This window comes from Carassius gibelio, chromosome A7, assembly GCF_023724105.1.
Source record: "Carassius gibelio isolate Cgi1373 ecotype wild population from Czech Republic chromosome A7, carGib1.2-hapl.c, whole genome shotgun sequence".
Classification (NCBI taxonomy): Eukaryota; Metazoa; Chordata; class Actinopteri; order Cypriniformes; family Cyprinidae; genus Carassius; species Carassius gibelio.
The window spans coordinates 21,439,142-21,466,892 of NC_068377.1; the positions used below are offsets into that span (position 1 = coordinate 21,439,142).

The window sequence follows — 27,751 nt, forward strand, 5'->3', positions numbered from 1 at the left end:
CGCGCTTGCCAATCATTCTTTCGCCCCGGTTTGCGACAATATTAAATTAATTTCCAACGTGACGAATAATGTGCTCTGTTTGACGAGTTATTTTGTGCGTTATACGGCCTGGTTTTGCTGTCCCATTATCTCTCCCCGGCGCGCATTGATACACCGAGCGCACAAGCAGGGGGGTGAATGGGATGGAAGAAGAGTTCTTGTTTTGTATATCAGTTTCTGTCTTTTTATGTATTTTTGGTTAAAAAATCAAGCGAACAAAGCGAAGATTCCTTCTTTTATACTGTTCAAAACTTTAAGGCGCTAAAGGGGGCAAATTCATCCGCGGGATAGGGTTGTAGTGGTGAAATGCTCGGCTGTTTGTAGATATATATTTAAATAATTGGTGAGTGTGTGTGTAAGTGTTTGAAGATCGGGGTTTGACTGCTGGAGGAGTGTGTACAAGGGTAAGTGCCCCTCGGTTTTTCCATCTTTATTTTGTGAACTTTTGGGAGCGGTATCTTTGAACTGTTTTCGTGTTCTTTATGTGATTGTGATTGTGTTGGTAGTGATTTGAGTGGATGTGAAAGCGCAGAGCCAGCGCAGGGGGGTTTTGTTCATTTCTCTTTATTGTAGGAGTTGCGGGAGAGAGAGAGAGAGTGCGGCTGCAGTCAACGAAACCTTATAACTTACACCCGTTACACAATGCCGACTCGAACGGCAGCGAAACGCCATATAAACGACACTTGGTCAGCAGAACTGCGCTAATATGGATGAAAATGTGATTCCAGCGCGTGCTGTAGTTTTCACACCATGCCGTGAAACACTCATAGGATGCCATTATAAATGCACTTTCCGGTTATATCTCCATTCACGAGAGCAAGGGACGAGATCTCGAGCAATAAACCTGATAAAGTGTGTGTGTCTGTGTATTGTTGATCTCGAGCAGCTTGTGCAGTGTTGAGCTAACGTTACTGTTATTGTTAAGAGCCGCTAGGCGTCAAGACGTGTGATCAGGAAAGATCTTCTTCCCCAGTTCTTGTTCTCGGCACCACGCCTTGACATATCAGCACAAACGCGAGCTCGCTGCAATAAAGTCTCCTTAAATCAATTCTCTGATCAGGTGGAGGAAGTTGTAGGCCCTGTGTAGTGAGTTTGATGTGTGATTGTGTGAGTATATAAAGTAATGGAGCTGTTTCCGGTGTGGATGCGCTGGAACGCTAATGATGCTGATGCTGATGATGCTGATGACCTTTCTCAAGCTTTCAGATGGAGAGCAGGCCGTCAAGAGCTCCTGTCTCACTCTCTCAGTGTGTTTCACAAGGCTGTGTGTCTTTGATTTTCTTTTTTTGTATTAGTACTGTTTTGCTTATTGGGCCTGGTGCTGTATAGCCGTCAAACAGTTTGGTTGTTCCTCATCACAATAAAACCCTTTTTTTTTAAGCTTGAAATTGCTACATGTGACACGTTATTAAAGAACTCTTTTCGGTTATGTCATGTTTTATTCATGTGTAGCTATGCTCTTTCATTATCAACTATGTTGACTTAAGCCATTTCTTCTCTCCACCTGCTTTTGCGATAATTTTTTTCCACCCATATTCAACCGGTTCAACTTGTGTTAATTAACGTTTCGGTCTATGATGTGTAATGAATTCATTGAGTTATATTTTCCCAATGCGTTATCTAATAATTCAATTTCATAATTTTGTTTGAAATAATACTTTTAGTTTTACAGTTATTTGTACACAGTTGTATTGTATGTAAATAACATGTAAAAGATTTCCGTGTTCACCTCGAGGTCAGTGCTGTTCTCTAGTGGTCGACCGATATGTGTTTTTTTGACAGCAGATGCCAATATCGTGGAAAGAATGGGGGTCGATAGCCGATATAAAGCTAATAAGATTTGTAAAAAAATTATTCATATTTAAGAAACTTTAAATCATTTGACAATGGATTAAAAAATAAATGTGTAAAATAAACATACTTATATTTTAGATGACAGTATTTTTCACAAATAAATAAATATTTAATAAAAAAAATATAATAAAAAGGAAGTAAACATTTTAATCAACAGGGCACTCATTGGGGAATGCATTGGGAATCATATTTTTCAGATAAAGCCAGGGTAACCCTCATTTTAAATACAGCACACAGAGAAAATGACATGAATATGACAGTGGGCAAATACATAAAATCGCATAATTTGAAATCAAGAGTTTAAAGTTTAAAGTATTCAATTCACACGGACCGACCGTCATACAGAGAACACGCAATCACGTTGGAAACACACTTCACAAGATCTCACAGCTGAACTGGACTAAGTTTGCAAGGTTTCTAAAATTAAATTTTCATAAATCATTCAAAGATTTGTGTAAATTATATAAATGCATATTCGGTTAATGCTGACGGCAAACGAGAAAGTATTTTAATGTTTGTCTTTCTATTACTAATAATATAAAAGCAATCGTTATAATACTTTTTGTATACATGAATTCCTTTGTTTAACCATTCTATCTGATTATCAGACAGACTTCTATCTGTATTTGACACAACAATTAACAACGTCAGTAAACAAGAGAGAGAGTGTGAGCACTGTGTGCGCTCAGGCACTGCTGCTCTCAGCGCCATCAAAATAAAAGTCCCACCTCGAACACATCAGCCAAGCAGAAAAACGTATCGGCCGATGCCGATATTTGAAATATTCCAAATATCGTACCAATACTGTTCTCACTGTACCAATACTGTTCACGCTGCCATCATGTTACTTTAACATAAAGATGGTGAGTGGATGTGGTGGATGAGTTTTATTTTTTATTCCAAGTCACTTGACCTGGGTGGTTTCAGGGCCCCCTTTTCAGTGTTTTTCTGAGACATTAGGCCCACATATTTACAGCCCTTCCTCCAACCTCTCAAATGTCTGTTTCCCCCTGGAAACAAAAACCATTTAAGGATTACACATGTTATAGATACTCAGAAGGTGTATTCATATACATGAAATATGTTCATGCTCTAAGCAATAAGGTGACCATGTCCAATATAGTACAAACATGAATGTTTTTTTTCTCAGCTAAAATGATGCCTTAAGTTTGTTATTAATAATTGTCTCAAGACGCTGGGATAGGCTCCAGCATACATGGACAGTGGAGCTTCTGAAGAGTTGGCTTATAAACAGATAGACTAATTGATGGAGTGATGCATTGCTAAGGGAACAAAGAATTCATTAAAATGAGTCCTGAATGAAAGTTGAGGAGGAGCATGTTCTTCTAAACCTGTACGACGTGAGGCATCTAAGAAGCCAATTACCTGTCAATTTGGTGAATCCAGCATCCCTCTTTTTGCCCCATCTAGATTTTGATTCTAATATTTCTTCCCTATATTGATAGAGTCCTGCAGTGATAATGTATTTTTGAAGGCCAATAGGATTTTTCCACTGGCTTCTGGGTTATTGCAGAAAATAAGCTCGGTGACCAACAAAAGTTTGTCTTACACATTTTGTTTATCATGATAAGGCTATAAACTAGGGGTGCACGATCTTATACTCCGTATCGGTATCGCTCCTATTCTGGCGTTTTAATCCGGATCAGAAAGCGGTCAGACGAGACAGATCCAAACCGAAATATTCTGTGTATAATATTTCCTGTTATTGTTAGGCACCACAAAAAGCACAAACACATTATAAAGCATCATACATTTTTCGTGAATATTCCAAGTGAATACCAAGCTGTTTAATAGTTTAATGTCAGTTGTTAAATTCAGGTTTACGTAAACTCTTCTCTCCACTGTGGCGGTTCAAAACTGAGGTTACAACAGTCAAGATGATGACACTCTTTTCAAGATAATTCAATGTTCCTATTTAGGGGTGTCCATGGTTAACCGGTTAACCGATTAACCGTTAAAAATTGCGTAACCGAGTGAAACATTTTTCTCGGTTAAGTGACGTCAATGGCGTGCATTGAATTTAGTTGTAATACATTTTTTCACCACCAGAGACCGCCAGAGCGCTCCAAGACATTTGTAATTTCCACAAGAAGAAGTCATTTTTCTAATATGAAGCGGGCAAAAAAAAAGTACAGCGTTGGAGCACTTTAAAATTGAGAGTGACGGGGCAAAATGCAAGTATTGCAATACAGTGCTTAGATATACTTCAAGTACAACCTCGTTGTTGTAATCTCAACAGCCAACACCCGGGCATCATTAGGCCGGTCAGGACACACTGGATGCGTGGCGATGAGCGAAAGCATCTCAGCTGCGTGGCGTGTCTGTTTTTAATTCGGCTCCCATGTTAACAGGTTAGAGCTTGCCGACTGCCTGCGTGAGACGCGCGGCTCAGGCGCGGCTCGACGCGTGCATGCTAGAAATAGAACTGACGCCTTGTTGGAAGCGTTTCCAGGCAAAATATAATAGGAAAATATGTTTATATGTCATTTTGTACACAAATACATATTAATTCATGACATTTTGATATTTGAAAGTCTAAAGGTTGACATAAATTCAGATATAAATGTAATTAAAAAAAATAATCATCGATTTTCAAATATTGTACCTGTCAAACATATCATAGTCATAGCCTTAGCGAGGCGGCCGCGGGGCCTGCTTGTTACCTTCGCCTAAACACGGAAAGTTACATAACCATTACTAGAGCCTGTTCCTTTATAACATAGCCAAAGGTCGGTGTATATTTGCTTTATACATTTTAGGCTTATTCTCAAATACAGATTGTGTTAGTGGGCGGGATTATTAGGTAGTTTTAATAGGACAATTTGACCGGAGAGATTAAATTTTGTCTGACATTTCTTTTTTTTTCTTTTTTTGGCCAATGTCTGGAAATTACCGGACAACGGAAACCCTGGCGCACACTATGGTTAACCGATTATTAACCGCTAAGGGCCTCGGTTAACGGTTAATGAAAAACTTGAAAACGTGCAGCCCTATTCCTATTATTATAATTGATCTGTAGATAAAGATCAAATGTTTAGCATAAAAGGATTTTATCCTGCTGGAGTTTAGTGCTATTTCTAAAGCATTTTACTATCTCCTGGGTGTCTGTTAGATCACTATACTGGAGTAGAGAGCACTATGAATTGTTCTTTATGTGTGCAGTAACTGAAATTTAAAACTGTTAAAAGGATAGGGTCACTAAACTATTGCACATATAATACATTCCACATCAGTATCTCTTCCCTTTGTGCTTTGTACTTTTCTATGCGGATAACTGTGCACTGTGACTAGTGGTCAAACGATGTTGTTGTTTTTTTTGACATGGAAAGCAGGGTGGCCGAAATAAAGCCGATATTATTTACATTTAAATTAATGTTTAATAAATTTGAAATAATTTGACAATGGATTAAAAAAAATTAATGTGTAAAATAAATATACTTTATCCATATCAGACAGAACTGTTAACAACGAACAAGAGTGAGAGTGTGAGCACTGTGCTCTGCTCTCAGCACCGTCAAAATAAAGGCCTCGAACGCATCGGCCAAACAGAAAAACTTATCGGCAGATGCTGATATTTGAAAAATGCTCATTAATAAGTATATTAATGAATATATAAATTCATGTATTTTACATCAATACAAAGAGCAACATGAAAAGTCTGAGTTATAGTACAGTTATAATATATTGGCTTTATATACCAACATATGATCTTATGTAATGAAACATATAAAGAGTTTGGTTTCAAAACGCAATAAATCCATTTTGATTAATTTGGGTAAAAATGTGTTTTCTTTAATTCTATGAATTACAGCAATAAAATGAAATTTCATCATGAACAATAACATGAACAACAATATTAAATTAGACCACAGAAATTCCAAAAATGACATTTTACTTCCAAACTTCCAAAAGTGCATTAATCTTTGTCATGTTACTTTCATTTAGTTGATTAGTGCTATGTGCGTTATTAACACAAATAAATGTATACCCTTTGCAGTTACGAATGATGTATTACTCTTATGATCAAAAATGATGGCATATCCACTGAAAAAAAAAATGCAAGTGATCACGCTGTTGCCTTAATGTCCTGAGGCGTTTTATGCTTGAATTGTTTTATATCTATAGATTTTATTTTAGGCAAGTGGTGATGATTTGAGAAGGCTAAATTGATCAAACATAGGCTCATTGTCTGCTGCGGGCAGCTTGGTCGTTACAAAAAAAAAAAAAAACTAAAAATAATATTTAACAAATGAAAAAATGCTCCAAATGTTTTTCTAAATTAACTTAATAATGAACTATTTTAATAGCAGAAACAGTGGTATAAGCTGTTTAGGGACTGTTTAGCTGTTCAAATCAGACACTAGCAGCCCTTCCTTCAGACACAGTTAAGATCTGATCAGAATCAGTTTAGAGGGACCAAGTCTGGAAGATTGTGAAGCTAGAGAGAGTGAGTCCAGCTGCTTTAGCCAAGGCCAAAGATCAAAAAGGCCAAACTACAGGAGTTGGCCATCCGAGGGGCATGTGACTGCAGTTGAGGATAAGACATAAAGCCATGATATATTCGATTTGAAGCCCTTAAAACACTTAATTTAGATATTCTTCATCTTGAGATGTTTTAAGTTTAAATTTCAGCTCACTTTAAGCACCAACACTTTTTCAGTAAGTTACCTTTCTTGTAGAATTGTGCTTCAAATAAAGAACTTTTTGTTGAGCAGATTGTTAGTTAATAATTTACAAGTCAATATTGCTTATATGGATAGTAATAAAAAAAAAGAAAAGAAAAAAGGAGTGAACTTGCAAAACTGCAGTGTTAAATGTGATGTGAAAAAAAGTTAGGCGCAACAAGTGCAAAAAGTTAATCTAGAGCCCTGGTGGAGTCAACCACGCCCTCCTGAAAAGGCTCGTTCTAACACACCCACATGTCTACGTCACAATGTGGGAAGATTTGCATAATGCCACCCAAATGTTCATGCAAAGAAAGAAGGCGCAATTTTTATTCTCGCTGTTGCCGCCACTGCCATGTTATGTAGAAGCACTGTGTTTTGTTGTGAAAGCGAAACTACTTTGTTTTCACTATGATACGCGATGCGCAACTCATAAAAACACAGTACAAGTCATTATAATCAACAATTATGTCCCCACTGGATGCAACAAATGGCTCGTTTCTAATGTTTTTTTTTTTTGGTTTTGTCTCCTCGTGCAGAGACATGGCATCACAGTATGTTAAGGGACATAACATTTCTGTCACACGCTTGAGGCATTCGGTCAATCACATCGCACTGGATAGCTGGCCAATCACAGGACACCTCGCTTTACAGAACGATGAACTTTGTAAAAATCGACGCATTTCAGTAAGGCGGGAATTAGGGAATCAACAATAATGTACATTATGTGAAAAAGAGTGTGTTTTTGAATCTTAAACCACATAAACGTATTCCATTACACCAAATACACAAAATAATGTTCATTTTAGCAATGTCATATGACCCCTTTAAAGAATGTTTACTTAGAGTTTACTCCTGCGTCCACTTCTCAGATGTGTGACAATCATATGTTCCTTTTCTCTAAAGAGTAGATCTGAATTACTTTTGCTTCAGACTGTTTACTGAGCCAACAGGTGAGGGTTTTGCATGCCAGTCTGATCAGGCAGGTGTAGTGTGTTTGTGATGATCACTTTGGCTGTTTGCCCTTACTGAATACAGAAGTCCCAGAAAATTGCCCCTTTTCTCTACTGTGGGCAATAATAATGCAGGATTTGATGTTTTTAATAGGCAAAAGTTAATCTGCTTCCTGTAGGTTTGTAAATATTAAAAAAAATATATATATATTCCTTTGGCTACCGTATTTTTCAGACTATAAGTTGCACCTGAGTATAAGTCGCATCAGTCCAAAAATACGTCATGACGAGGAAAAAAACATATATAAGTCGCACTGGACTATAAGTCGCATTAATTTAGAAGCAAGAACCAAGACGAAACATTACTGTCTGTACTGCTCAGTGCTCCTGTAGCCTCTCACTGAAAACATAGAGCACCCTCTCGCGTCTGGAGATGGTAATGTTTTCTCGGTTCATTTCTCTTGGTTCATATCAAATTAATTTTGATAAATAAGTCGCACCTGACTATAAGTCGCAGGACCAGCCAAACTATGAAAAAAAGTGTGACTTATAGTCCGGAAAATACGGTAAATACTTTCCTGAGGCAGATACATCACAGTGACTGGTGCAACTACAGACAGAGGATGCCACTCTGTAGATGAGTGAGAAGCTCTTAGTGTGTGGAGTGCCCATCTGGCAGTCTCTGCTTTCATTCCGATGAGAAGAAAGGGATGATCTATGGCAGAGACAGAGACTGATACTATGGCACAAGTACAGAGAACAGCTTAAACAAACTAGACAAAGCAGGGACTGAATTTGCGCTGACATCATCTAATACAACTCTGAAGACATATAAGATAGAGACAGTCCACTTGTAACAGTATGTTACACAGGGTTTTAACTCATAGCAGGTGAGGGCTTTTTCAAACGTGTCTGGCCAAACAATGTATAATTACATCATGGGTAGTTCCAGTTGTGCTGGTTAGACCCTGCTCCGGTGTAGGAGCTAATTTGGTTCTCAAAAAAGGCAGTCCAGTACTAAAATCGCACCTAGTTCCTGTGTTGGGAAGACGCCATAAAGTGGGTAGTTCCACAATTAGTTCAGGTACTATGAAAATGTTCCTGCAGTGCGAAAGGCCCTGTAGTGCCTGGCTATAGTCCCACCTTACAATTTTTGATGGAGGCATTGCAACTCTCAACATGGTGGTTATTAAATGAGTTAATTGCTGTTTGTTTAGTGTAGAATGTGCTTGTTATTAGCCTGGATAGGTCTGAAAAATACCCTTTTGTGTGAGTTGACCTTAAAGGGGGGGTGAAATGCTATTTCATGCATACTGAGTTTTTTACACTGTTAGAGTTGGATTCCCATGCTAAAAGTTTTACGTTTGAAGGAGTATTTCTGTTCCAAAAATACTCAACCGGTTTGTCACAAGTTTCGGAAAGTTTTTTTCGAGTATGGCTCTGTGTGACGTTAGATGGAGCGGAATGTCCTTATATGGGTCCTAAGGGCGCGTCTGCCGGAAGAGTTTTATTATGAATATAATAAAACTAATGACTTTTTGGAGTTATGAAGGATGCAGTACTACTCTATAGGTACTCAAGATTAACAGGATATTGAGTGAAAACGAGCATTTCACCCCCCCCCCCCCCCCCCCTTTAATGAGCACAATTTATGATTTTCTTTCCTGATTTATGTAATTGTAAAATAGATTTCAGTCTTTCCCAATACAAGGGAAAAGAGCTGGATATAGCTGTTAAGGGCCAATATGGCCACCAAGTGAACTAACTTGTCTGCAATCTGTCTCTGTAAATGATGTTCCAGGACATTGTACTAGCTACTTAGATTCACACTGTTTTGGAGACAGTTTTTCAGAGAAGCAATTTGTAGTTCTTCCATTCCAGGAACTTTGATCGTAAAGAATAGTTCACCCAAAAGTAAAAACTCAGTACAAAAAAAAAAAAAATGTAACACAGGTTTTGGAACAACATGAAGGTAGTGATGACAGAATTTAAATAATTTTTTGGGCTGAACTATCCTTTTAAGTAACTTCACCAAATAAAGAAGAATTGTTTTCTTTTCCAGTAAGCCTCCAGTTTCTGTGTCCTCTAAATTAGAGATTAAATCAGCGACCTTTGCATGCAGCCCATATCTGTTTTTCACAAAGCTTCTACTTTCTTCTATATTGTCTGATGTAGATTTGTCACTCACCAGAGCGCTGCTGTGTGTAAATGTGTGTGCTCCTTACCATCCTCTCTTGTCTATTCCAGCTCCACCCCCCACTCTGCCAGTTGGATGGTGTTCAAGACGGCAGACGCTGGGAAGGTATAGAATAAACCATTGTCCTAAGTGGGGTGCACACATTCTGACACAACTGTAATGGTCACAACTTTATGGTGTTTCATTGGATAGCTAATTAATTGAAGGGTTTTTTTGGACTACAAAGTTTTAGTTCGAAGACGTTTCTTTACAAAAGACTCCCAGAGGCTGGGAAAATAGGAAATGGTTAATGCATGCATCAGCATCATTTGCCCCCAAAGAAGAGTGACAGAGGGAAAAGAACAGGAATGTGTATGTGCAAAAGAGTGCTGTTCAGTTTGATCCATGGTGTTGAGGCAGGATTTGATGAGAGTAGTTCTGATTGAATCAGTACACAGAGATATATCCTACTCACACTGAGCAGATTTACATACACATTGCACTAGAACACTAACAGATCTGTCATGGCATAGTAATGCACAGTGTGAGACCTCAAAAAGCTCTCTTCTTTTTTTTTATTTGTAGTTATTCAATAACATCACAATTAATGAAAGAATATCTGCTCTCTTCCTCTTATTCTCCAGGCAGCTGTGTTGGGTTTTGGGAAGAAGAGATCGATGATGGAATTGCAGAATTTACAGGAAGCACTCAAAGTGGAAATCCAGATCCATCAGGTATCCTCTCCACCCTCCCCGCACACCAGATGGATGGAGTGTTTAAAGGGGTCATATTATGCTTTTGTAAAGATCATTATTTGGTGTAACAGACTATGTTGACATGCTTTAATGTTAAAAAAAAAACACATTATTTTTCAAATACTGTACATTATTGTAGGTCCTCTATGCCCCGCCTCTCTCAAACGCATCAATTTCTACAAAGTCCCTCCTTCAGACAAGCACAGTCGGCTCTGATTGGCCAACTGACCCAGTGCATTGTGATTGGCCGAACACCGCAAGCACTCGTCAGAAATGTAACACCCCTTTCCATCATTTCTAAATAAATGTAAAGACAGTTAATAATCTCCTGAGTTTTACCATCAGTTCAAGCCTGAAAGGGGAACAGAGTCACATGACAGACACAGTGATGAAGCTTGTATGTGTTTGCAGTAAACAAGCCACAGACTGTTAAAACAGATGACTCCACTGTGATCATCTCTCTCTCTCTCTCTCTCTCTCTCTCTTTTTCTCTCACACACACGCAACGTGCAAAACTCCGCATTTGAACAGTCAATAGCAAATACTTAAACTAATAACAAAAAATACTTACAGCTGATTCAGAAGCGGCATATTATCGTAGCAAAGTCAGACTGACCTCCTCTCCTAGTGTCACGAAACAGTTGTCCATAAAATGTGTTGCTGTTCTGTTGTAAGTAATCTTATAGATTCCTAAATGTGTGCCTTCTGGTGTGCTTTCGCCTAGATACACACATCATCTCCCTGACATGACTGCTTCAACACTAACTGCAGTTACTGAAACCACGCCTTCTTTCTTTGCATGAAAATTTAGGTGGCATTACGCAAATATTTCCACATAGTGACATAGATATGTGGGGTGTGTTTGTATAAGCTGTTTTAGGGGGGCGTGGCGGAGTCTTAACTTTGTTACAGAATATCTCTTTGGATTTGAGACTTCAGTCTTTGCAACTTTGCAACTTTACAGATCTTCTTCATGCACCAAGAGCTTGTAACACTCCAAATGACCCCTTTAATTGTTGCAGCTGTAGTACCTTCTTTGTCCTCTAGATGTCACTGCATCGGCCTGTTTTTTTCTACTCATGACAATGCTAAAACTTGCTCTCTCTTTCTTGCAGAAACTCGTGAGCCAGATGAAGCAAGATCCACAGGTGCGTCTCCCTCACTGAATGTGTCTGTTACTGTTTGATCGATACGCTCTCATATACCGGCCGCTGGACTAGTGTATCAGGGAGGAGTGTGTGTGTTTTTGTACAGAATGCAGATCTGAAGCTGCAGCTCCGTGACCTGCAGGCCAAGATCACAGCGCTGAGTGAGCGGCAGGTGAGAGCTGCTCTCTGAGAGAACCCCTGCTGCCGTATCAGTGTTCTCTACGAGCTACACGTGTGTCTTGATCAGTTCAATTACTTGGGGTCTGAAAGTCTTTATCCCGTCGTGTGTCTCAAGAAAACGAGCCGATCTTCTTAGGTTCTGCATCATGCCGTTGTTTTGTGTTGTATTGTGCTGAACATTTGTGGTGTGATTTGTGCGCTGTGGTTTTGTGTTGCCAAATGAACAATTTGCCAACACACACACACGCTCAAATCTATTCTCTCCCCTTTCATTTGACATTTCAATAACTGATGATTAATGTCTGGGGATGATTACATGGCGTACTGTCCTTCGCCTGAGCTTACTGTACAGAACCCGAAGTTCTGTGGAGGAGATGGAGAAAAGATGCGTTGTAGACTGCAAGCGGCAATTTTAATTAGTGTCTCAAAGCTTTTTAAAGGAACAGAGCAGCTGCCATCAATAGGAGAAAAACACACACCTGAGGTCTTTCTGCAGAGAAACACAAGGTCAGCCCTATAATCGCTGTGACCGTCTTAAAGCTTCAGCATTCAGAAATGTACCAACCAGCAGACTTATTTTAACAAAATGCGCTGCCTTCCTCGCTCGCACACATTCTGTGTCCGGTGGAGTTCTCTCAGATCTAAGAGCGTGTGAGTTTAACAGATGGTGGAGGAAGCCTATTAAAGCTGTAATCAGTGAGAGGACTGTGCTGGGCTTGTGTTCATATTCATTAATGTAACTGTCACTCTGTCTTCACTGGTTACAGAATCAGCTCACACTCAGCTGAACACAAACAAGGAAGCTGCATTGAGTAAAGCCAGGCACTCTTACAGCCATCTGAAACTTTTGATATCTCCGTCCTTCTGTCCTCTATTTATGAGTGTTATGGATCCATACTTTTTTAATGTTGCTTTGTGTACACATGCTCATGTGTGTGAATGTATGTGCAAGTTTTTTGAAGCCTGTAACAAGGACAGTGAATGGCTTCAAATAAATTGCATTCGAGGTATGTGAGGAATGATCGTGTCCGCCATTTAGAATCACAGTCTTTTTTCTCAGAAGAGGTTCTTATTTGCACAGTTATAAGGGACTTCAATAAGTGTGCAATATGCAAATTGTTTGTTTATTTTTCATTCCTCTACAAGCAACTTCCATTTCTGTCCCATTCATCTTAATATGATTGTTAATTTGTAAAGAAGTTACTACACGTGATTAAAACATGTCTGTTTTGAAAATGTTTTTCATAACTCTTTTGAGCTTATTATGCAAATTTAAGTGTGTTCTTGTAAATGCTAATGGTCTAGTTCTTTTGTGGGAACCTTTCTAAAATAGAAAATACATTTTGATTGTATTGTAAATGGGAACAGACGAACATTTTAACCGTAGGTGAATTACTGTGCTACTGGCAGCACCAAATAGAATTGTATAATTAATGGTGTTTCCTCACGACTTATCCATCTGCCATTGACTCTTAAAGGGAAAGCGCACCAAAAAATAAAAATTCATACAAATATTTGATATATTGAACAAGATATATTGGATGAATGCTTAACTGTTTTCGTTCATACAATTAATAGATTCAAACAGACACAAAACACTGAAACAATCTAAATAAGATTTGATTGGGGATGTAACGATTAACCGTGAGCCAGTTGAAAATCGATTCAAATATGTGACGATTCAAATCGGTTGAGATGACAAACACGGTTAATTTAGGGGTAGGTGTTTATATGAATGCATGTCTGAGGGGAACTGTCTTTATAAAAGTTTAGATGGTTGTTTTTTCTTTTCATCTTGCCTCTGTATAATGCATATTAAAGTTCATAAGTGCAGCGCTGCTTTGTTTACAGCGAAACAAGGAAACGATTTAAGCGCCACCTGCTGTCAGAGAGTGAATCTGCATCTCATTCAGCTCGTCTGCTGTTGCATGCAAATATTTTTATGTATAGTTTTGTAAAAAGTCAAACCATTCTGTTTTTGCTTCAAATTTCTTAATTATACAACCTAATTTAGATTAAAAACTGCTCATGTTGAATGTATACAGCATCCTTGTTTGGATCATCATTAAAATGCAGTGGTTGCCTCTCATTTTAAATGGAAAGCGAAATGGAGATTTATTTTATTTGTGTTATTTATTTATTTGATTTGGGGCTTGTTTTAAATGTAGTTTTATTTACATTTAAATTCTATTCTGGCAATTTTATTAATTTTGTTAATTACTGAGGATACGCTTGATTTGAAGAAGCAAACGTAGTGACATACCTTTCCTTTCAGTAGTAACAAACATTGTTCATAGTCACAGCTGATGCTAATGGTAATATATTACTGATAAATGTTCCTGTTATGCCATAATGCTTTTTTGACACTTAAGATGTTTTAGAAAGCAGGATACTGTCGGCCCCCTGCCTGAGACAGAAAGTGACAAAGACAGAGTGATGTTCAGCTGTAAGGGACTCCATGTTCCCTCTTGCTGTCAGTGCAAATGAGGCCAAATCCAACATCACAGACTCGCTTATCAACAGCAGACAGAAAGAGAGGGTGTGAGTTAGGGAGATTTCATTGCAGGTTCAAGTGACAGAACACACAATAAATGAACATGCCTTTGTTCTCTCTCTCTCTCCCTCAGAAAAAGGTGGTGGAGCAGTTAAGGAGAGATCTACTGGTCAAACAGGAAGATATGAAGCTGCAGACACTACAAGCCGATGGGCAAACATCTACCTTGCTCATCACGCAGACACAGACGCCTCTGCCTGCTGCCAGCCTCACTGCTCCACAGGTACACACACAACACACAAGAAGCAGTACAGCAGGACTTCACACAGGACCTCTCTAAAAAGTCAATACCTTGTTTTTGCTGAACATTTAAAGGTTTACTTCACACAAAACTAAAAATAGCTTGTTTGCAGTAATGTGTTTCTGATGACTCAGATGGAGGGCAGGAAGTGAAAAGCACAACTGATGTAATGGAGGTCCGTACTGTACTGGTTTAGACACTATTACAAGACAAAGGTATAAACAGAAAATCACAGCATATGTTGGACATGATCCTTAGATATGATCCAACTAACCTTGATTGCAAACAACTATTTCGAAAGTGAATCCTAATTTATATGCTTCTATATAATCACTAAAAAGCTGTCACTCACTCAGTTTTTCACAATCTCACAATGTTCTGTTCTTATCAACGGAGCTCTCTAAACTGCACAATGAAACTCTTATTTACATTGTGTCTGTGGCATTTAGCAGTGAGTGAATGAGTGATTGACAGTTGGCAGAGTTAATGTATAGATTTAAATATATCTTTATTATATCTTAATATTTTATTAATATCTTAACCATTTTCACAAATGAGCATTATCTCACTCTGCTCCCGATTGCAGACGCAGGTTTACAAGCCACTTTTCCTGCGTTTTTTTCCTACTTGTGAACAAGACCTTTTGGTACACTATAAAAGCTCCTTGTGGTTTCTCTGTTTGATCGATTTGAGCAACCATAAACGACACAAAACATGCATTTTGAGTTTGTGATTGTGCTTCCTATGTAGAAAATCACTTGCTGTCCTCCATCTGCACATCAACGCAGTGACGTCAAGCTATGTTGTTCCACACCCGTTTGACAGACTTTCTTTCTGGGATCACAAAAGGAATGAAGACCTGGGCTGTCAAGCTCCAAAATGATAAACACACACTAAAAGTCTAATAAAAATGGTTCATAGAAATATTATGAGAAATTTTGGAATATCGTTTTGGTTATGCTTTTCTATGTAGTTAGGCTAAGCACGGAAGCTTTCAAGCTTCAAACAGGGGCACCATAAAAGTGGTCCATATGACTCCTGAAGCCATATTATACATTGTGTGAAGAAGTAAAATTTTTGTTATCCACTTGAGATCTACCCTAACTCTCTTTGGCATATTCATGAAAGTCAATGAGAGAAGTCGTTTTTTGAATTGGCTGTTTTGAGTCAGCGGTCTGAATTATTCATTTATGAATCAAACTGATCTTGTGAGACTTGATAGCTACATTTACACACATCCGAGAAATCAAATTGATTTGGCTTAATTGGACTGAAAAACCTTTATGTAAACATCCAAACTCCTTCCAAATAACCCAAATCCAAATTAAATTGGAGTGGTGTAGACTTAAAATAATTCAATCAATAGTCAGACATCAGATTCAAAAATACTTTGTGCACATGCACAGTTTACATCTTAGGGATGTGTATATGCTTATTTACGTCTTACTAAATGGTCACTAGAGGAGACTGAGTATTTATGTATTTAAGTATTTGCTAAAAAATACTGAAAGTTCTGACATATGTCAACTTTCTTTTTAGATACAGTGTCATGCGAAAGTTTGGAAACCCCTTGCGGAATCTGTGAAAATGTGAATAATTTTGACAAAATAACAGAGATCATACTAAATGCATGTTACTTTTGATTTAGTACTGTCCTGAGTTAGATGTTTACATTTAGTCCACAAGACCCTTTTTCTTAATACTGTGTGTGGTTACCTGGATGATCCACTACTGGTTGTTTGTTTTGGTCATGAGTCCCTTGTTTGTTCTGAAGTTAAACTGAGCACTGTTCTTCAGAAAAATCTGCAGTCCTGCAGAATCTTCAGTTTTCCAGCATCTTTTGCATATTTGCACTCTTTCCAGCAGTGACTTTATGATGTTGAGATCCATCTTTTCACACAGATGACAACTGAGGGACTCAAACACAAATGTTAAAAAAGGTTCAAACATTCACTAATGCTCCAGAAGGAAACAAGATGCATTAAAGCTGCGGTAGGGAACTTTTGACGCTCTAGCGGTTAATAAACAGAACTGCTTGCGTCTTGCGGAAGAACATCGTAGCCGGAACTACTTCTCTCTGTTTATGTCTATGAAGAATCACAAAGGTACTGGTTTACTCCGCCGCGGTATCCCCGGAGCAATCTAAAATAGTCCGAATATAAACACTTATTATAGGTGCACCCTAGTGATTCAGGACAAGCCAAAAACACGGTTTGGAAAATTGATTCATTGTGTACTCGCTTATTATATACATTTTTCTACATTTTGAACACAAACAAAGTTGGAGTTTGTGCAAATGGCAATAGGACCATTGGGAGGAGCCAGAGGAGCTTGATTTTTTCACAGATTATCTGTCTCATATTCTACTGTCAGGACATTATGACAGGTTTAATAAATATGTAAAAAATATTTTTTTTTACAAAAGTTCCCTACAGCACCTTTAAGAACCGGGGGTGAAAACTTTTGGAAATTAAAAATCAAGGTAAATTGTACTTTATTTGTGTTTGTATTTGCTGGAAACATACAAGTATCTTCTGTTGCTTCCGAAGGGCAGTACTAAATGGGAAAAATATATATTTCAACAAAATAAGAAAAATGGGCATCTTCATCCTGTTCAAAAGTTTTCACCCCCCAGCTCTTAATGCATCTTGTTTCCTTCTGGAGCATCAGTGAATGTTTAAACGTTTTTTAATATTTGTGTTTGAATCCCCCAATTGTCCTCCGTGTGGAAAGATGTATCTCAAAATCATACAGTCACTGCTGGAAAGGGTTCAAATATGCAAAAGAAGATGGAAAACAGAAGAATCTGCAGGACCTGAAGGATTTTTCTGAAGAACAGTGTTCAGTTTAACTGTTCAGAACAAACAAGGGTTCCCAAACTTTTGAATGTTTTTTTTTTTGTTTTTTTTGTCTGGTGTATGTCATCAAGTCAAAATAGAGCAGTTATACTCATGGTAGCTTCAGTGACATTATCTCAGTGGCTTTTTTTTTTTGTCTTTCATTATAAGAAGAGTGGCCAGAATAGTCTGCAGACCTAAGAAGACCTAACCTATAAAAGAAAAATGAAACCTCTTTACAACAGTGTATGTGTTTGTGACCCTGTAGAGCTCTGTGGCTCCTGTCATTGCTTCAAAGACTCTACCTCTGGTGCTGAGAGCTGCCACACACACCTCACCTATCATCATGACACCAGCACCTACTTTCACCGTGGTCACAACCCTCGGCAGCACACTCCTGGCAAGCCCTCCTAGCTCAGACCCTCAAAAATCCCCAGTAAACTTCCAGCCGGTCATCCAAACGACCAATCAGGGAGCAGAGCCACTGCGAGTCATACCCAACAGCACTGTTGTTGTAAGTATTTCTCAAGCTGTTTTGGCCCTCTTGTTGTAGAACAAGAAGAGATTTGTTTTCTAATTCCCACTTGTTTTGCAAACGGCATGTGAATTGAGAGGCAAAATCGGTTTTAATATAGATCCCAAGAGCTCACGGCTGCTTCCTTTAGATTTTAGATTGCATTGCATCTTTCTCTATTTGTGGTTAAATAGCTAAAGGTCTTTGTTGTAGGATGTGTGTTGGACAGGTTAGTGAAGTAAGGGTGTCTAAATGGGCGGTCTTGTCACAGGTGCAAGCTGCCTCCCAACCAATCAAAGTCCCTCAGTTTGTTCCTCCAGCCAGACAGACAACTCGACCAGCCACTCTACCACAGGTTTGTTTCCACACAAACCCTTCACACCCTACTGCCTGGCTGGACTAGTCAAAACCCCTCACTGCTGAGTGTTAGTGTGTGCATCTATGTGTCTTATGTTTTTTTTTTTTTCAGCTGCAGGTGTTACTTTTCTGTGTGATATTTTCTTCATGCTCCACCCTGTCTTCTTGCTCTGCAATTAATTTCTTTGTGCTTACATAGTGGTGATGTTTGCAATCCTTGCTTTGGCTGTTGCTTTTGACCCTACAGTAAACTGAACCTTAACCCTGATCTCTCTCCAGCAGTATTCTGTGCTGTTGTGTGCATGCATATATGCAAGGGTTGGATGATATAAATCGTGCATCACATAGTAATTTTTAAAGTCTGGGGTTGATAAGATTTTTAACAAATGTTTTTTTAAATTGTTTTCTACATATTACAATTTAGTTTTTTCTTTCAATGGTAAAGCTGAATTCTCAGCAGTCATTACTCCAGTCTTCAGTGTCACATTATTCCATTTAGTTTATTTTATAAATGGTTCAAAAGAACAGTGTTTATTTAAAATGAGAATCGTTTTAACATTCTAAATATCTTTAAAAGTATTTTTTTTTATCTTACTGACCTCAAACTTTAGTGTATATCACATAAAAACCATAGTCACATAGTAATTTATATAATATTATAATTTTAGTTGGAAATTTATTGAAAATGTTTCATATATTAAATGATGCAAAGTGTTTTTATTTTATTTTTTATGATTTAATAAATTACATACTTAAAGGTACTTCATGTTTTATTTTCTATCTTTATTCAGAACTTGATGGATGCAAACTAAAAGATAAGGTTATCCATAACAAATAATTAAACATTTTATTGAAATATTTATAATATAAAATAATAGTTAATACATAGACAACCTTATATTGGAGTGGAGCTGGTGTTAGTAGTAGTGTGTCGTAGTAATGTAGGGAACCTCTTTCTGTGCTGCTGTGTTAAACTGTTGGGTAAAGCATCACTTTTCTGATACAGTACCTCAGTCATTTTTTCACTGCTCAGGTCCACCTTTTATTTTCTCCAGTCATTCCACAAATAATTCTTCTCTTTTTCCTGTGTATATGTGAGCAGGTCAGACCAAAACCTCCAGCGTCTTTGTCTCCAGCTGCTGGTCAGGTTTCTGTGCACACCTTACAGTCACCGGTGTTACTGAGCACTGCCCTCCCTTCCTCTGGTCACGTCCAGCAGATGCGGATCCTCAATGGCCTGCCCTGCCCCAGCAGCTCTAACAACACAAGCGTCCCGATCTCCCCATCTACACAAACACAGCCATCTGCACAGAGACACACACAGCACTTACCTCACAACAGCCCCAGCTCTGACAACACGGTGAGGGGAATTCACATGAAATGTGTTTAGGTTTACTCTAAAACATTCATTAGCTCATAAAACATTTCTTTAAGGAAAGTCGGTTCACTCAGCAGCCACCTTTGTCCATCTCCTTCTAATATTGCCTCCTTCTAATTCAGCATGGACACGTTAAATTAAAATGTGACCTTAAAGACAAACTATTTCTATTTTATTATTTCTAAAAATATATCATGGTTTCCATAAAAATATTAAGCACCATTGATTTCGATAATTGATGATAATATGAGACGTTTCTTGTGCACCAAATCAGAATATTAGACTGATTTCTGAAGTGTTATGTCCACAAACTTGAATTTATGTGTATTAAAACATCTTTGTTTCTGCTTCAGATACCCGCAGTGGAATATGGGACAGAGCCAAAGACTTCATTGCTCATCTCTCCAGACACTCCTACACACACTTCACCTCCACAGTCTTTAGATACGCCATCTTCACCTGCCCCCTCCAACACACACACTCCTGCCTCCAAACATCAGGAGAGCCCTCTGGTAAAATACATTTACGTTTATATCACAGTTTATAATGACAATAATGATAAGTATGGTAATGTAGATTATGTTGATTAGATAATAGCATGCATTCTTTCCACAGAAACTGGCCTTCATGTTGTCTCTGGGACTGGTCACTCGCGACTATTTAGAAGGTCAGGAGAAAGAAATGTGTCTGTGTGTGGGTTTGTTTGTGTGCATGCATGTGTATTGACCTTTCCCGCTTTGCTTGGGTAGAGATTCAAAGCAGGCGTCAGGAGCGCAAGAGACGAACAACAGCAAATCCAATATATAGTGGAGCCATGTTTGAACCAGAGGTAACAAACATACACACCCATCAATCAAGAGCAGTTCAGTGCAGACAGATTGAAAATATCCAAAGGAATGAGCCATGCTTACATGTACATGCATGCTTCTGTGTTTCAGCGGAAGAAGAGCTCAGTGTCGTATCTGAGTTCAATAAACCAGTCCAGCAGGAAGAGAGGTGAGTTTTATGTTAGATACTCTGGTGGAAAAAATACAAGCATTGATATAACAGGTTGTTAAAGGTTTTTGCTTAAGCAAGCATCATCACTGTTGCTTTCGTTCTTACTTCAGGGAATTTAACTTGTCCTCCACCATTTCTCCTACTGACATTAATGTTGTGATGTAACTGATGTAGCGACAGATAGATCTTTTCCTGCCAATTGTAACACATATCCGAGTGTAATAGATTATCAAAATAAAAACAATCTAAATAGGGGGGAGACTTGGTTCATGCATTGGTTGTTGTTTGGAGTCAGATCTGAATGGGAGTTTGCAGTGGATTGCATGAAAGGGACGGGGTTATAGTGAAAGAAGTCTTGTTGTTTCACTGAAATTATGGCATTTTGCTTGAATTTTTCAAGGTAACAAAAATAAACATTTTGTTATTTTGACAATGAGTTGTCTAGTTTTATTGCTCTAAAAATCACAAGCCAGTTATCATTCAGTTCTTTAAGCCCTGTTTTTTACACTTCTCCTGCTGAACTGGTCCACTCTGCTTTATTTCCATCAGTCAGTCTCCCTCTGTCTCACACAAGCACACATTCAGCAGTAATGACTGTTTGATTATGTAATGTGCTTACAGGCTCTCTGGAGTGCATGTGTGAGGCAGAAAGAAATGACCCTGCAGTGTGTTAAGTGGGATAATGACTGTCTTCAGGCTGCTGTAAAAGTGTGTACATTAGTAAAAGACTCAGACAATGTACACAGCCTGCTTTATAGGTTTACCATCAGGCGAGTTGTGCACATCCTAAAGGTGCGACAATACAGCATCAATAGTGTGCCACTAATACTTGTATTGACTTAATTACACACCCTAATGTTATTCCAAACTTTATAACTGACTGACTTTCTATAAGATATTTCTTTTTTATTGTTCTTGTCTGTATAATAAAAACCTAGAGTATTAACACTGACTTCCATAAGGGTGAGCAAATTAGTTTTCATCTTACAGTAAACTATCCCTGCAAGTTAAATCCTGAAAGAACTGAAGCTGTGAGCACAAAAGTTAAAGATGTGGCTTGCTTGAGTCAATTATCTGTCAGAGAGTAAAGTGAGTATCAATTTGATTGAGGACAGAATCAGAATAACTTGCAGTAGAGCCAAAATATATGCTTTTTGATATTTTTGGATTCAGAAGTTCCCGTCTCATTTAAAACCTGTTGTTAATATATTTGTTTGAAGGCTGATTAAAAGCCTCCTTCACCAGTAGTAGTGTTTGTTGAGAAGCTATTTCTTAAATAGATCTGTAACACATTTGGGACCAAGTCATGTTTATTGCCTATATTGTTTAGTTGAATTTAGCTCTTGACTTGGCTCTATGTGTAAAATGAATAGAGCTCATTTAAAACAATAACATATTATTTATTTGTTTTATTTGACATTGAAACAAAGATAATGTCATGTAACAGTGATATGAGTAGTTGATGATAAAGGACTTGTTCTGTTAATGCTCAGTGCACACATGAACGTGACATTTCTGTTGATATGTGATGCTGCATATTCACTTACAGACTCGTCGTAACATTTGACAGCATCTGTGTTAGCTGTGGATGAAATAAGCTTCTTGGTGCCTGATAAGCTTCTTTGAATCATTGCCCTCTGATCGTTGTTTGTTATTGGCATTTCTTATCCCCATCTGCCTAAAAAATAATGCCTTCTGCCTTTATCAACTGATCTGAGGCCAGCTTTTGCAGAATGTGTTGTTACCCAGCATGCAATGCTTCCTTTTGTGATCTAACGATGCTCTCTCCCTCCCAACCACCATCACACCACCCCCGCCTGCTCCTGCTACTCTAGCCAATGAGGACAGCTTGTCAGAGGTACGCTACACCAAAGTTTCGTCTTCCTTTTCCTTTTCTTTTCCTTTTCTTTCCTTTTGTGTTTTGTTTGTCCTTTGTTTCATCTCACCCAGGTTTTCTAAAAACTGCAGTATTGTGGAGCGGGGGCCCCTCCCCCCAAATACCAGCAGCCATCATTCTGCCTCCCCAGACCTCCAGCGGCCCACCGCGGGCAGCCCATTCTCCCCTGCCCTTTCACTCACCCTTCCATCTCATTCACCCTCACCCAGCCCCAGCTCAGCAGGGGATGTAAGTAGCTGTGATGGTCCACTACAGTTACTAAGATAAATTCAGACTTCCCTATCCCAGTGTTCGCCGTGCTCACCAGCGACATCTAGTGGTAGAAGAGGTGCATTAAGACTTTCATTGTCGTTCACTCTCACTGTCATTCATTTCATTTTTCGTACCATGCCATGTCACATTTCACTTTTGTCACCAGTCTTACTTAACTTATGTTCATTCAATATAGACTTTTAATATGAATAGCATTGTTATTTCAGAGCATCATTTGATGAAATTGAAGACAAAGATGCCGCTATTTTACTCAAACCAACCAAAAACGTTCTATTTACATATTAGCTCAGTTTAGATGGAATGGAGAGTACAAGCATGTGGTTTTGACTGAGGAGTCAGATTTAGTGGCTGCAGTGGGCAGCATCTCGTGTGTGATGCTTGCTAATAATCTGGGCGTCATGCAGCTCTGCCTAAAACGCCAAAGCCAGAGGCGTGAGCCCACAGTTCTGCTGCTTAAGACCCCTCAAGTTGGAAGAAATTGATGCAGGACCTAATATTTATTCCAAATATTAAAAGCCAGAAATTTCCATCAAGATTTTTTGCAAGTTTAGCTAGCCTCATTTCTTTCCACTTCATTTAATTTCACTATTATAAATTAATTTCCACATTAAAGTTTATGTTTTTGTGTGTTTATGTATGTTTATGTTTTTGTGTGTTTAACTTTGAATGCAATGCAGACTGTGACGAATTGTGTATTTCAGTATCATTGAGTTGTTTTCGTTTTCTTCAGATTCTGCAGAAGGAAGATGCCATTGAGTGGCCAGGGACTCTGGCTATTGTCCATTCCTACATCTCCTATAAAGCAGGTAAGGAGTTTCACATATAACTAATGATGCTGTCTAGAGGTCTCTTGTTATGAGTTTCTTATGAAGTGCATCAGTAAATCTCTGATCTTTGGAAAAACTTAACTCTTGCCATGAACCAAACCAACCAGCTCTGAGATGAACCACGACATTGCACACTTTAAGAACAGCAGAGAAGTATATGAAAATCAGGAGAAAAGATGAAAGTTGTAGCCTGTGCACTTAACATCTCTTTATGAACTACACCAGCTACAGCTTTCAAAGTGTTGCAAATGATATAATCAAATAAATAATGGTAGTACAATGTACTGCTCTGAAATACAGTACAACGAGACACACAAGGACAGAAGTATAATGTGCTATTTGCTTATCAAGATGATAATGTTATTAGATTTTATTATATTATATTTGTCTCATGATTTTCTTTGAATTTCACACCTACCTTTAATGATATTCAAAATGTTGGAATAAAAACTCAAATACAGGCTCCGTAGAAAGCAGCCTACTTTTAAATATGAAGAGATTGAAGCACTTGAAGTAAATATGCTATAAAACCTAGCTCTTTCAAGAACATGTATCTTAAATGTGTCATAAGTGCCTCAAATGCTGACCATGCTGACTACTGGCTCCAACAAAAGCCTCCACAATTGATTAATAACCTCGGCTCTCATGCTAGATCTGTTTCAAAAGGGTTATACAGAATTATTAAAAATCGATTTCTCTGTGGGGAAAAAATGAATGAGATTTTGACTTCCAGAGCACAACCTGTTCTTTCTGTAGTTATTTAAACATACACTCGTTTCCCTGCAGCTAAAGAGGGAGAGAAAGATCGTCTGAAGACATGGAGCACCGAGCTGCGGCAGGAGAGAGAGACGCTGGAGCACAGAATCGGACAACTCAGCAACTCTATAACAGTGAGAGAACTCTAACATTCATATCCACTTTTGTCTGCGCGATGATGAGTCATACCACTGAAATTACAAATCCAACTGATGCATTCATTTCTTGTTCCGTACCTCCAGAAGGTCACTAACTATATAGTGATGAGATTTTGGTTGCATTAGTCAGCAGCACTGTGTCCTCTCTCCCTGCACAGAGCTGCGCGGACAGCAAGACCAGCGTACTGGCCCAGCAGAGAGAGATGGAGGCTTCGCTTGAGAAGATGAGAGGGCTGGTGCATCTGATCAGAGGGATCCAGTTGTCTCCCTTCATCTGTCCCGGGGTCATGGCGAATGGAGAAACCTCCCACAACGGAGCTTCCAAACCCAGCAGCTTCAGCGCGGTCACCACAGACACAAACAACAACACAAATACCCTAACAAGCTCCTCAGAAGGGACGGTGATCATTAATACCCTCACAAACACGAGCGATACCTTTAAGCAGATCGCCACGAATAACAACCCAGAGGCTGCAGGTGCGAAGAGCGATGAGGGCAGCGAGGAGAGCGCACAAATCAACAGCACGTCCAGAATCAAGAGCCAACCCAACAATATAAACGCCACAGCCTTCAGCAATAACAGCAGCGACCAGACGCTTCTCAGTACCAACGGAGCCGTGTCCACAGGGGAGGAGAATACGAAAAAACACAAGGAGCTCAGCGTCATCCCGCAGGCCCTCCTCGGCTCAATCCTACCCCTTACAGAAGTGTCAGAGGGGGTGAAATAGCATCAACTACCCCGCCGCAGTTGGGGCCCAAAGCGTGCCAGTTAACAGTGTTGTTGTTTCGTGTTCTCGTTTCATCTCTTGTATCTATGAGGGACAGAAAATCCATAGTGCCATTTACTACATGCAGGAAGGAGGTTCCTAAAGTACCAGCAATGTGTATGCTCACGTGTGCACACCCAAAAGATTTCTACAAAGAATAATGATATAGAAAAGAGTAATAAAATGTAAAGATATCACACCATTGTGTGCCTGATACAGTTGCCATAGCACCTCTGAGTGGGAACGCTCCTGAAGGCTGGATCGGGGTGAAGGTCTCGTCCTGCTAGATGAGTAGTGCAGCTTCCTATCAGGTCCTGTAGCTCTGATCCAAGACATAAGATACAACGTGTTGGGGAGTTCAGCATCCGTTTTGTCTGTGAAACGTAACCGAGGTGCAGTTGTTTCGTCTAGTTTTCAGTTGTTGTGTCTCCAGGACCGAACTCGGAGCGCAAACACAGGTTCTTTGTCACACACTGACAGAAATACAGGTCTTCCAGGCGTTCTTCTGGGGGTTTGACTAGTATCATTTGCATTGTTTTTAAAAACCGAAACCCTTCTGTAAATACGTTTAGCTATTTTTTACCTTATTTATCATTTTGTTCTTTCGTACAAAAATATTCCGTAATTCTGTTCTGCCAAATAATGGATGCCACAGGGAACTGTTCTTTTACATTACTCTGAACACTAAATAGATATTTAAGAGTAGTAGAGTAGTATTTGTAGTGTCAGTCCTGATATGTCTGAGGTAAATTCTGACCATGCCTTATCTACTGAACAGATGTGATTTATTGAGAGCGTGGTTCAGGCGCCGTCACAGAAGGGAATGATTTGAGACGTTTTTCACATTACTCTCACTCCATTTCTACATTTAGAGGATTTTTTATTTACCCAGACTGTAGCAGGGGTCTCACGCCTTGTCCGATGGCTTGCAGTCAGAAATATCCCATAAAACCGCTATGCCAGTAACGTTATACTTATAGGCCAATTCAAGGGCTTCTGTTCTGTATCGTTTTAACTTTACTACACTGTTCTGTAAACCTCTCCAAAAGCACAGCACAGCAGGCGTATGTTATACAGGCCTAGCTCAACTCTTTCACTATCATCTCTTCGGGGCTCTTCTGTTATCACTTTATTTACCTTGTTGCATTTCTCTAACCGTATCGGAGCTCTCAACGCTCTCTCACCGCTGTGCATTTCACAGTGTGTGACTGCACATGAACGAGCACAGACAAACACACCAGACCAGTTCTAACACCTGAGAGACAGCCGCCGTAGCTTGAACACCGCATCATGTGCCAAGATGACACTTCCACAGTGTTTTTCCTTTAAAAAACAAAACAAGCACAAGAGATCATTCCAGAAACACGGTGGTGTCAAACACTCTTTTGATAAAAGACAGAAATGTTTCACGTTTATATCTTCATTTCAGGTTTGTGAGTGTTTTCCGTGCTGAACATGAAGCTCTGGTCTGCTGTAGCCTCTGTGTATTAGTTGCCTTAAGTTCTATAGACTATGTTAGGCTGTTTCATCGTAGTGTTATGACCTGTCGGTGTCTTAGAGTCAGTTGTCAGCGAAACGTGTGCATATTCAGGTTGTGTTAGTGAGGACAGAGTCTGGACCGCTCCTCAGAAGAACTCTTAAGGTTACGTCTTATATCAAAACATAAAATAATTTGCCGGTATGTTTATGAAAAAACTTTCCTTTTGTGTGAAGCCATTCCACCCCAGTCTGATGATCTGGGTATCCGCCTCTTATTTTATATCAGCATTTTCAAGAGTTTTCAACAATCGCAGAAGTATTCAACACATTTTTTATGATAGACGTTAATACTAAAACATATTTCATCACTATTGTGAAAATTCCAAAGTGACGTAGAGAAGCTGCGTTCTGTTTGGTGGTTTAATGGAATCGAAGTGCATTGAAAAAAGAAAGAAAAGGGAAAACAGCCCTTACATAAATGCTCATCTGATTTGACTTTTGCAAATGTCATCTCCTGTCCTTTAGGGGCCAAGAGTCCTGAGACCAGACGTGGTTAGTAGGACTGACTGTGCTTCTGTGACAGATGTTCCCTGAAGAGATAGATGCGTCTCCTCATTCATGTTCCTTACACATGAGAATTGGGTATTGTGTCCCGAAGTGTATGAAGTCTGATCTCCTCAGATATTAAAAGCATTTTCCGAGAGCTCAGGCTTTCGTTCATGTTTTTAAGATTCGCATAGTAATGCTTTTGAAGATTCACGTTCTTACACCTCATGCTGTTACCTCATTCAGGTTGATGAAACCCTCAAGAAAATCAAGGATAGATTATTGCAACGTGAAGATATCAAGAACTCAATTTACTTCAATTTGTTGTAAAAAAAAAAAAGAAAAAAAAGAGAAAAATGTCTAGATTCTTTCATAATA

The 27,751-nt window shown here is 38.9% G+C and overlaps 1 protein-coding gene across 7 annotated transcripts; it reads left to right on the plus strand.

Annotated features, from left to right (window-relative positions):
* Positions 1 to 178: 178 nt before the first annotated feature.
* On the plus strand, positions 179 to 27,730 carry LOC128016809 (PHD finger protein 21A-like). Of its 7 annotated transcripts, none has more exons than XM_052601626.1 (17): positions 179 to 443; positions 9,779 to 9,833; positions 10,352 to 10,441; positions 11,578 to 11,610; positions 11,717 to 11,782; positions 14,418 to 14,567; positions 17,691 to 17,936; positions 18,208 to 18,291; positions 19,396 to 19,653; positions 20,025 to 20,183; positions 20,287 to 20,338; positions 20,421 to 20,500; positions 20,610 to 20,667; positions 22,506 to 22,795; positions 23,571 to 23,646; positions 24,454 to 24,557; positions 24,740 to 27,730. In XM_052601626.1, the coding sequence occupies exons 2-17, from the start codon at positions 9,804 to 9,806 to the stop codon at positions 25,307 to 25,309; spliced, it is 2,346 nt and encodes a 781-aa protein (XP_052457586.1). In that variant the 5' UTR covers positions 179 to 443; positions 9,779 to 9,803; the 3' UTR covers positions 25,310 to 27,730. The 7 variants fall into 7 exon arrangements, with proteins under 7 accessions (XP_052457586.1, XP_052457591.1, XP_052457589.1 ...); XM_052601631.1 differs by having other exon boundaries at positions 22,506 to 22,528; XM_052601629.1 differs by lacking the exon at positions 18,208 to 18,291.
* The last annotated feature ends 21 nt before the right edge of the window (positions 27,731 to 27,751 follow it).

Coding starts and splice junctions, on each gene's coding strand:
- LOC128016809 (XM_052601626.1), top strand. CDS start 9,804: ATGGTGTTCAAGACGGCAGACGCTGGGAAG. Junction 9,834..10,351: donor AGACGGCAGACGCTGGGAAG/GTATAGAATAAA, acceptor CTTATTCTCCAG/GCAGCTGTGTTGGGTTTTGG. Junction 10,442..11,577: donor TGGAAATCCAGATCCATCAG/GTATCCTCTCCA, acceptor TCTTTCTTGCAG/AAACTCGTGAGCCAGATGAA.